This window comes from Lutra lutra, chromosome 6 (genome assembly GCF_902655055.1).
Source record: "Lutra lutra chromosome 6, mLutLut1.2, whole genome shotgun sequence".
Taxonomy (NCBI): Eukaryota; Metazoa; Chordata; class Mammalia; order Carnivora; family Mustelidae; genus Lutra; species Lutra lutra.
Genome location: NC_062283.1, coordinates 103443372 through 103454903, shown reverse-complemented (window position 1 = coordinate 103454903; position 11532 = coordinate 103443372). Strand labels below are relative to the sequence as shown.

The 11532-nt window shown below is 41.7% G+C and overlaps 1 protein-coding gene across 5 annotated transcripts in view; it reads left to right on the top strand.

Annotated features, from left to right (window-relative positions):
* The first annotated feature begins 9564 nt into the window (after positions 1-9564).
* Positions 9565-11532, top strand: part of HMGN3 (high mobility group nucleosomal binding domain 3) — a 30992-nt gene continuing 29024 nt past the window's right edge. For 3 of the 5 annotated variants that reach the window (XM_047734607.1, XM_047734609.1, XM_047734608.1), the window contains exon 1: positions 9565-9835. In XM_047734607.1, the coding sequence (XP_047590563.1) occupies positions 9596-9835 (240 nt within the window). In that variant the 5' untranslated portion in view covers positions 9565-9595. The remainder of the gene's footprint in view (positions 9836-11532) is intronic. The other 2 variants (XM_047734611.1, XM_047734610.1) reach the window with 1 other exon arrangement.

Below are 11532 nucleotides of genomic sequence, written 5' to 3'. Positions count from 1 at the left end.
GTGGTTTAAAATAACAAAGGTTTGGGTGCCTGGGTGGCTCAGTGGGTTAAAGCCTCTGCCTTCGGCTCTGGTCATGATCCTAGGGTCCTGGGATCGAGTCCCGCATCGGGCTCTCTGCTCAACAGGGAGCCTGCTTCTCCGTCTCTCTCTGCCTGCCTCTCTGCCTACTTGTGATCTCCGTCTGTCAAATAAAATAAATAAAATCTTTAAAAATAAATAAATAAATAAATAAAACAAAGGTTTATTTCTCATTCACTCTATCTGTTCACTGCACGTCAGCAGGGAACACTGCTCATTTCAATAATTCAGGGATCCAGACTGAGAGAATTCATCTTACTGTATGCCTCTTTGTTCACAACAGCAGGAAAAAGAGCGAGTATGGTGAATCAGACACTGACTTTTTAAAAATGGGGCTCAGCATAGCACACTATTCACAGTAACCAGGAGGTAAAAGCAACACAAATGTCCATAGGCAGCTGAATGAACAAACAAAATGTAGACTACTCATACAATGGAATAGTATTCAGCCTTAAAGAGGAAGAAAATCCTGTCATATGCTATAACATGGATGATCCTTGAGGGCATTATGTTAATAAAATAGTCCACAATGACAATAATGCGTGATTCATTCCATTTATATGAGGTACCTACAATAGTAAATTTTATACAGAAAGTACAATGATGGTCATGGGGTAGAGGGGACGGAAGGTAAAAAGGGAAGCTGTTATTTAATGCGTACAGAGTTTCAGTTTTGCAAAACGAAAATGTTCTGGGTTTCATAAGTACATTCATGGGAATATGCTTAAAACTACAAAATAGTACACGTAAAAGTGGTTACGATGGTAAATTTTATGTCATGTGGTTTTTACCACAGTAAAAAAATGGTACTCAGGAAAGACAAGCATCACTTATCTTCATATTTAATTAGCCAAAGTAAGACCCATAGCCAGGCCTAACTTTAAAAATGGGAGGAGGAGAAGGATAATTGCATTAGAAGTAAAGCTGATGAACAGCACTGATTATTACCATAGTCTTCTCTTCTGGGCATGAAATATTTCTTTCATCCTCCTTCCTGCAAACAAAATGCATTTACTTGATCCCTTCTGAGCAAAGAGAACTCAAAAGTCCCAGTGATGATATCAAGATCAAAACCCAGGACCTCTGGATGATGTGTGGCAGTCTTCATATCAGAGAATACTATCCTCTCCACCAGGTCCATGTACATCTCCTCTTGATCCAGAGATCTGCCTGGGAGTAGGATCAGGATGACTTTAGTAAATGCTTTAATAAAATAATCCTTTAGTAGCAATAGGAAGAATGGGAAACACACAGCAGTCACTGGCCTTTTATAATTCTGATATTAGACTGAGCAGAAGTTTTAGTCCTCCTACCCCAAAGGTGAGGAATTGTCCTGAACAGGCTTCATGTACGTTTCCTAGGAGGGGCTCCCCTGTGTATTCATCTCCATGGTCCTTGGGTTTCCCCTTTGGGAGGCTCCTCTTTTTCTATGATTCGTCTTGACCTTGTCTGAAGTAGGCAGTGGAGAATATATTTGCCTTAGAGATTGGGCAGTTTTCTCAGCATACTTCTCATCCAAGGGGCCAAGGGTCATCTTAAGTCTCAGTCACAGTGGCATTTAATCCAGGTTGGTGCCTCTTTTGGGTGAAACTGTCTTCCAAACTCAAACTTGGTTGACTTCTTATCTACTCCCGTGTTTCCTTTCTAGACATATGAATTTGTCATATTTCTGTGCTTTCTTGCACCAAGGCCCGACTCCCTCCATCTCTCCATCTCTGTCTCTCTGTCTCCATCTCTATCTCTACCCCTCTCTTTTTCTGCTTCCTTTCCTCCCTTCTTCCTTCCCTTCCTAATTGTAGGTTCCTTGACCCTAGCAGTGAGAACACCTTTCCCCCAAACCATTTTATTTTATTTTGAAAGGAATTTCAGGTCCAACTGAAAGGAATTTCAGGCCACCACACCCTAATCCATGTTCAGTGATTTGCTTGCTACAAAGCTGAGTTTTAATAGTTCCTTGTGGCTCAAAGTATCAATTTTATCCTTTACTGTTTAGGTTGAGAACCAGTTGCATTTGAATCCCTGAATTTGTAGACTCTCTAGTCTTTTCTTTTTATTGTTGCAAACTGACCAATTCTTCTTCAAACATATCTCTTTCTTATAATATTGTGCCAAATGCAGTTGATAGCAGCAAATTAAATGGTAATATTAATGTTTTCAATCTCTTCCCTAAAGTTAGGTGTGCCTTTTACCTTCCAATGTACTGTAGACAACACCTTTTCCAAATGTTTCGCCATCAGAAAATCCATTTCTCCAGTCTTCAGCAATTGTGTCTTTGATTCTCTCTGACCGGTTGTTAAGCCAATGCCACATATTTTAGGGTTTATTATTAAAACAGTAGCCGAAGCTCTTAGGTTCTAAGTTCTATGTCATTCCGGAATAAGACAGATAATCTCATGATAATAAATTTCCCCCAAATATCAACAACTTAAATAAAAGGTTATTTTCACTTGTATCCCATTTCCATTGGAGGGGATTTCAAAGGGCTCTGTTCACAGTGGTCGCTCAGGGACACGCACAGTCTACATCTCCAACATCTGTGCCCATAATCATAGGTTCAGATGGAAAAGAGGGTGCCCCTTAAAGCTGGAAATATCTTGTAAACAACACTAATAGAAGCTCTACAGCTCTGAGTTCAAGTGCAGGGAACAGAACCAATTATATCTAACTTAAGGGGGAAGAGATACATAAAAGGAGTCAATGGCTTATGGAAAGCTGGGAGGACTAATGAAACAGACTCCACCTTTAACTTTCAGAAAACTCCCGAAGTCGCACCCCAGAGCCAGGTCATTAAAGGAGCATTGCTTCCTCAGAAGTCAGGACTCCACGAGCATCAAGAATCCATGAGAATAAAAGTACTTTCTCAATCAGGAAGCCACCATTGCTCCAGTTCCAGACCACGTCACACCGGCCACAGTCTATGTCTGCAGAGTAGATGCAGGGAGTCCTGCCTAGCAAAACCCACAAAGCCAGTGCCTGGGATCTCTGCTGATGTTGTTGCAGGAAAACAGAAAGCAGCAGACACAGCAGACATAGCCTAGTGTGGCCTCCTTCTAATCACTTTCCAAATCTCATGCTAATGCATCTAATTGGCCAAATCAAAATCACACCCAGAACCCGAGCTGCATGGGCTCTGGGCTGTGGTTTTTAGATTCTAGCATCAACAGTACAGGGAGGCATATGACAGCAAAGATGGAGTTGAGCAACAAGCCAACATATCCGTCCCTTAACACATGGCAGTAGGCCATAGTTTAGGGTAGCACATTCTACAACAACAATAAAACTTGTTTATAATGTTTATCTCTGCCTGTTGCAAAGTAATTTTAAGACAAACATTCATAATCAGGTCTTTAGAGATTCAGAAAAAGTTAGATTTTTCTGTGTTCTATTTTATAATCTAGAACGGAATATAATATACATTTTTCTGTATTAAACATTTTATTAATTTATTTTTATTTAGTTTATTTTTTAAATTTAAATTCAATTAATTAACATAAAATGTATTATTTGTTTCAAGGGTAGAAGTCTGTGATTCATCAGTCTTATATAATACCCAGTACTCATTACAACACTAATATACTTTCTTCAAAAAAAATATGCAAAGTACTATGCAGCAGGCATACGTGCATTCCTATAGTTTACTGTCTCCTATTTTCACACCAAATCTATGAGGGATTATATTCAGCTGTATGTCATAGGCACCCACCTATGATGGCCTGATCAAGCAGGTACTTATTTTCCATGCATAAAAAGTACTGGAGTGTTACAATCCAGGGCCAGTACAGAAACTTGCATCCCCGTCTTTCTCTTTCATCCTCGACTTGTGTCTCTCGTCCTCTTGGACATAGATAAATATTCTACTCTAGACATCATTACCAACTTCTGGAATGGAGGAAGGGGAAGAACAAAAGCAGAAGGCAGCTGTGGAGCTGGGTCTGCCCCGGATCTGTTTTAGGTGGTGTTGACAGGATGGACTTGAGATGGCTGCACACAACTCATTCACCAAAACAGTTTCACATAACAACCTCTCCCTGCTGGGGAAGTGGAGAACTAAAGCTTTTGTTTTGCTTTGGCCAGGTTTATTGCGAAAAACCAGAATTCTGTCAGTAAGTCCGAAGACTAGTGTGACTATTGGGTTGGTAACTAGCAGTGTCTGTCTTGGATCAACATCATTATTGTCATTTTACAGCAACAAAAAAAGCAGATTTCAAAGAGGTTAAGTAATGGGATCGCAGTTCAATGACTTGAGATTTGAGTTCAAGCCGTATGGCTCCAAATTCAGGTATTTTTGGTGACCATTTATTTAAAAAATAGTCAAAACTTCAGAAAAGTTGCAACATATCCTATATTTAAAGAGGTAAACTGGATCATTTGGAAAGAAAATTTTTAAAAAATCTTTTAAAAGTTCCAAAGGCCAGAAGTGGGAATAGGAATGAGAGATGGGGAGAGGATGAGATATTCTGTGGGTATAATGCAATTCCATGCTTCAAAAAAAGCAATGAGAACAACTCTGTGTAAAAGCAACCTTAAAGATTATGGCACTTTTCAGGCTAGTGTTCCACTGCTAAGTCAAAATGTACTGCCTTGAGAATTATGACAGTTTTTAACCAAGCTAACCTGAAAAATCTTCTCCAGTTGCTTTTCGGTGTTTTCCAGAATGATTCATTTGACTCTCATTTCCCTAAGCCTGGATTTTGTTTCTTTGTTTTCACTGAGGAAAGAAAATGGTTCAATCTGCCCTGGAAGGCAGGACCACTGGGCATAGTGACAAGAATGGGGCTATTGGATGTTTCTTGCAAGATCCCAAGGATTCTGAGGTTTGAAGAAATACGGAAGACATTAGAAATGGGTAGCCAAGATTGCCATCTTAGTAGGCAGGGTGTGGTCCTGAGAGTGTACAGGCATCGGCCTTAAACTACAAGAATGTATAACTGGGTCTGAGAGATCTACAACAACCCCTGACTAGTTTCTGGCACTTTGCAGCTATAAGCTTTTCCCCTAAAGGTATGACTGGTGTCCTTACCTTGCTGTGTCCTCACCACAAAGCCTCAGGCATTCCTGCCCTTAACTTTGACCTCCTTGAACACAGCTGGCTCTTGGCACCAGACACACTCCCAATCTGGCAGAAAGGGATGGCTGAACAAATGGAGCCCAATCCCTGGTTCTAGCTACTGAGCATGGCTAATTCATCCCCAAATAGTCATTGGGGAGCCACAAAGAGCAAATTAATTACACTCCGACGAGTTTAAGCAGCAGCAAGAAGAAGGAGAGGTAAATAACACAGAGATTGAACCTGAAAAGGACTGGGGGTGGGAAACCTGTGTAGAACATACCTAGGGTAAAGAATGTGCACACAGATTAAATTTGATTGAAAGCTGGGAAAAACAACAAGTTGGTTCCTGTTAGAAGATCACAGAAAGTCCTGGCCCCTTGCTGTTAATACAATTACAAGGTATGCTTGTACAATCGCTGAGATAATAAAACATTGCAAGGGTGTGGTTTGTGGAGCTTTGGGCAGGTTAGGTTCCCTTTGAGGATGCGGGGCCAGGAAATTTAATCTTGTTGGGGGCTCAAAAAGCTGCCTAGAGCACTTCCAGGGAAGAAGGGAGGAGGTACTATTCTAGGGATCTCAAAGTGTACAGTTTCTAATGACCCTGCAGGCTCCTTGCAAGTACAGGGGGGAGAAGAATGCAAAGAAAGCATGCAGTGCCAAGCAAAGCTGGAACCGAGGAGAGATGGAGCACAAGCACAGGGGGAGGTCCACGATGGGGAAGTTTCACCCACAAAATTAGGCTCCTTCTCTGGAAGTGTGGTAAGTAGGAAGCACACTTTTATATCATTTGAATCTCACTGCTGGCATTCAGCAGATAGTTGTTGAGAACTAGGCCTAGCCTAAAATTCTCGAGTTCTAATATAGGAATCGCCAGAGAAGGGCACCTGGGTGGCACAGTCAGTTAACTGTCCTACTCTTGGTTTCAGCTCAGGTCATGATCTCAGGGTGGGAAGGGAAACCCCATACCAGGCTCTGAACTCAGCACAGCATCTGCTTGAGAGTCTCTCTCCCTCTCCCCAGCCCCTCCCGCTTTTGTGCACACTCTCTCTCATTCTGTCTCATACATACATAAGAAGATCATAGGAGAAACTTGTCTGATGTTCAGACTCCCAGGTCCAGTCATTACAAATTCTGATTCAAGTTGGGCTTGGGGTCTAGGAACCTGCAACAGACAGCTCCTGTGATTTGGGGTTGGTGGTTCTTAGACCTGGTTACTTTGTAAAAACTAGACATGGTCTCTCCAAAAGTTAGTGTTCAGCAAACTAGAGATTTGACTAATAAAAATACGAACAAAATACAGTATTCCTTTGCCACCTCTTGTCAGTGGTTTTTGATGTTTTGTTATACTCCCAAAATCATTCACCTCTGGAATTCTTTGGCCAATTTTCTGAAGAACAATTTGTTCCAGAATTACAGAGCTACCAGAAGCAACAATAGATAGATTCTAGATATTAATTCTCCAGAAATTTGCCATTAATTAAAGCAAAACCCTGCCTGTGCCTGCCTAAAAGAGGAAAGAAGGGACAGATCAAGAGGGAGATTATCATTTCCCTTCAAAAGTTCCTTTCAAGATCTGAAGATTAAGTGCCCTTCTTCAGAGGAAGACATTGCTGGAACCCCAAAGATCCACAAGATTCACTGGGGCTGTGAAGGAGCTTTAAAGTTTTTTCACCAGTACCTATCCTAAAAATACATTTCAAGTCACAACCTAGAACACTCACACACACCTACACACACATGTATGCATGTGCACACAACTGTATATGTACGTGTGTGGTGTGTATTTATGTGGGAATGTATGAAAAATGGAAACATTTTAGAAAACACTACTTCCCTTTACCATGTGAAATGCACCCTGACATCTTTCATTCTCTGCCCCCCTTTTTTTTTTCCTCCCTTCTCCTTCTTCCTCTTCCTTAATAATAGCCATGATACCACCAATGGGTTTGCCCTGCTGTTTTGAAAAATGCTGTGGTAGGTATAAGATTCCAACTGTTTCGAGTAGGAAAGAAGAGAAGAGGAATCAGAATTGGAAAGAAGTCTCTTCCCTAATTTTACTTTCCTTCTCAGGCAGTAACTCCCTTCATTTGCCCATTGTCTGTCTTGACTAAGATAGTCTCCACATCTTGCAGGGAAGACTTTACTGGCTTACAGGTTGATATTTTGAAACAAGTGAAACATTCAGCAGAATATACTGATAAACAAATGAGTCTTCTTACCAGGTTTACCTTGCCTCCTCATTGTCTGGTATGAGGCATGCTCATTTCTGCTCAGGTGTCTCTATCTCCTAAATTGGTAATTCTAGCTACCCACTAAATCATTCTCTTTGCCTACTCCTCTTTACTCCACAGGTCTGCGCTTATTTTCTCAGACCTTAAAGCTACTGAAGGTACAGGGAGAACCCTCCATCCTGGAATGTTCTGCTCAGGCAGGTGCAATCCACTTCAAAGGAAAGAGAATTGATGTTGTTATTCATTTCAAAACTAATCTGTTATTTTCATCACTTGTGAATGAACTAAGAGGCTCAGATGACCCAAGGTTCCCACAACCAACTTTCTTTACCCAACTAGCAAATTTCATTTTCATTGAAACTATTTTATTATGTAGCAGTAAAAACATTCACAATTTTGTTTGTTGTTGACTGCTTAGTCTTGAAAAATATGAACTAAAGAAGCCAAATTGTGAACCATTTATTGAAAAATTCACCCTAGATTTCCTTTGTTGTGAAACATTTTGATCTCAGAAAAAAAATTTTCAACCCCAATTGCAAGTGCTACCCAGCATCCTTCCCACATAATCTTATTAAAAATGTCTTCACTGGTTTTTTTTTTTTTTAACCACCAAGCATTTTGCAAATAAACTTTTTTCTGAGACAACTCCATTATAAATATTATTTTTATGGTAAAATTATTAACCTCAAAGTTTTTATCCACTTCTCAAGAAAAGAACTGGTTTTTATCTGAGTTATTTTGAATATATTGTGATCTACTGAATGCCTGAGAGCAAGAAACCTATCAAGACAAATCTGTCAAAAGGACCAACTTGAAAAACATCTCAGATTGGGGCAATATGAGCATAAAAAATAGTAATAATGGCAATAGGTTGAAGCATATCACATATATAAAAATCTATGAGTTCCTAAAGATATTACAAAAAGAAAGTCAATTGACCACCTCTCGAGTTTGCTAGGATGTCAATTCATTATTTTGGAAATGAATAAAGAAAAAAGCCAAGCGTTAAAATTAACTACTTGATGACATTATTTAATACATATTTGCAGCTTCTGCATGGCCAAAGTGGACTTAGCCATGTTTGTGGTGTGAACTTTTGCCTTTAATAGGATTATGAAATTAAGCTTGCCCAATTTTGCTTTTCCTATAATTTCTTAAGAATGAAATAATTCAGTACGGTCTTTTGTATTTGACTTCCTTCATGTGGCATCTTGTTTTTGGCATTTGTTCACGCAGGGATATTTTGTTCTGTTTTATTTCTGAGTATTATTCTATTGCACATGGTTACCACAGTTTACTTACCCATTCACTAGTGCTTTTCCTATACGTGATGAAATGATCATTTTGGTTTTTTACTTTATTTTATTAATATAGTGAATTACATTGGTTGGTTTTCAGATGTTAAACCAACTCTGAATTCCTAGGATAAACCTCACTGGTCATGATGTCTTATCCTTTTAAATGTTGTTGGGTTTGATTTACTAAAATTTTGTTCAAGATTTTTGTGTCTATGTTTATAAGGGATATTGGTCCATGGCTCTCTTTTCTTTTGAGATCTTATACTGGTTTGTCATCAAGGTAAAACTGATCTCATAAATTCAGAAGTGTCTCTGCAATGTCAGTTTAATGCCCTGAAGAACTTTGAGAAACATTAAATTATGTATATTTTAAATATATTTAAATATATGAAATATATGTTTCAAATATAAAATAATCTGTTCTGACCTTGTTCATTCTTTTTCTAATTTCCATAACAAACATATCCTATTCATCTTCAAGCCTAGTTTAAAGTTGGCTGATTTAGCGAGTGATTTGTAATCACAGATTTTAGGAAACTAAAACTATGTAACTTTAGAGATTATTGTCACTAGATATCTAGGAAGGGAAGCCGAGACTCTGAAATTGCCACACTCTCCCAGAACAGGTTATCTTCTCATTCTTACAGGTCTCCATCACCTAACATTCATTACAAGCCTTTACGGGGTAGAAAACTTATCAAGTGCCTTGATGTGTCCAAACTTACTCTTTTTCCTGACTGTAAAGGCACACACTGTTCCTACTGACAGGATCCAAATAGGGAGCAGCAAAACAATGAAACTCCAGGATCGTGGGGCTTGGGGGTTACTACTTGAACTGGGCATGCTCAGTCACCAGGCAGATTTTTTTTCGGCGAAGTGGAAACTACAACAGCGCTTACCGTGTGCACTGAGGTGGGCGTGCCCTCGTGGAATTTAGAATGTTCCCGCAGCCAATGGGGCCTCGCGGCCGGCTGTTGGGGCTTCTCATTGGAGGAGCGGGGAGGCGAGCGAGTAGAGGGCCCCCGGAGGGAGCCGCGGAGGTGCAGGTCGGAGAGGCCGGGCTACGCCGTGCCCTGCGCTTGAGCAGCTGCAGCGGCGGCATCCAGCGGCGGTGTCTGCAGTTCCAGCCCGTTGCTTTACTTTTTAGCTGCACGAACGTAGTCATGCCGAAGAGAAAGGTAAGTCTTACGGAGAAAGATTTCAAAGGCCTTCAAATTGTGCTTCCAGCAGATCTTGTCATTGCGGTGGATTGCGCGGAATGCGCTCGGTAGTAACTCGGGTTAGCGAATCTCTTCGCTTCTCCACGCTTGTTGTCAGATGCCTGTTGCGGACATTCCTCCTTCCCTCTCTCCCTCCCTCCGCCCTCATCGATTTCTGACTGTTACTTTCTCTCCAGGGACGCGGCTTCCCTTCTTTTTGAACTCGTGCTAGCTGGAATGGTTTCCACCTCGAACAACGAGAAGCAAAAAGCTTTCCATTACCCCTTCCAGGAGGGGAGTTTCCTCTTTGAAACTGCCGGGTTGTGATTAGTGTGGAGGGAAAGCCGTGATGGGGGGGAGGGGAGGGAAACAAGTCCATGCATAAGGAGATCGGGAAAAAAAATAAATAAGTCGGGCAGATGTTGGGGTTGTTCCCAGGTGGGCCTAGCCCACGGCTGGGCGCGCCGCGTTGGCTCTGAGGCCAAGGGAAGGGAAAGCCATGTTTAAAATAGCACTCACCCCCCCTGCTCGCCTCTGCTGCAGACCCGTATGTACCAACTCCCGTGTCAATCAGGGCTGGGGACTGCGCAGGCGGGGCCGGGCGGCCGGGACCTGCCGACAGTTCTCGGCGGGAGCGGAGGAGTTAGCCACCCGCAGGACGGGACAGCGCCGGGGGCGCCCACCGGGACTGCCAGGGACCGGGGCTGCCAGGGGCCGGGGCCACCCGCTCCCCTCCGGTGACCCAATCCCACTCTCAGCCGGGAAAGGCGGGGTGCGCGTTCCCCGGCGCCCCTCGGTACTCACAGGGAACTGGGGATCATTTCGTCTCAGCTGCAGCTCCTTGAGGTCTATTACGTCCCCTTCCGCGCGGGCTCGGGACACGAAGTATTTCGCACCGCCATGCACGTTTCGCTCGGAGTCTGGCCTCGACTGACTGGTCATTGTCCCGGGGAGGGAAGGGACGGCTTTCCTCCACCCTGAGAAATCCGGTGTGTGGCAGCTGTAACCTAAGAAAATGTTTTGCACCCTTCCATTGCCTGCCATCAGGGTAAACCAGCCAGTGTCTTAAATTTGAGGCAAAATTTACAAATATTATCCTGATTTATCAGTTAAAGACTGTGGCCTGATTTGTGTCAGTGAATGCATTATTTTAAAATATCGGAGTATTAAAAATACAGAAGCTTTTGCTTCCTTATCTGCCATTACCAAGAATTTGATGGGAACTTGTCTCCTCTGCTTTTAAAAAAAATACAACAAAAGTTTGTTTGCTTTTTGGTCTTAAAATTTATTGTGCACATACTATGTGCTTCATACTGTGGGAAGAGTTTGACTTGTATTCTTTCTTTTACTGCTCAGAACACCTTGAGAGGTGTTAACGCCATTAAACTAGGGGTTAAAGACCTGTTTCCCAACGTTTCACTGACCAATAGCTAGTACCAAAGATTTAGTGGTTGGTGGGTCAAGATGAATTTAGGAAATGCAAAGAGATTAGGAACCTGAGAAGTTGGGTGGCATATTAAGAGTACTAATACTTGAGGTTCACTATTTAAATTTGTTTATGAAGATGTTGCTTTCCAGGCCTGTTTTACTAGAACTAGAGTATTTAAAATGATACCACCATTTTCAAAATTGAACTGAGGTTTAATGACTAGGGTGGGAATTCTAGCAGAGTTAAA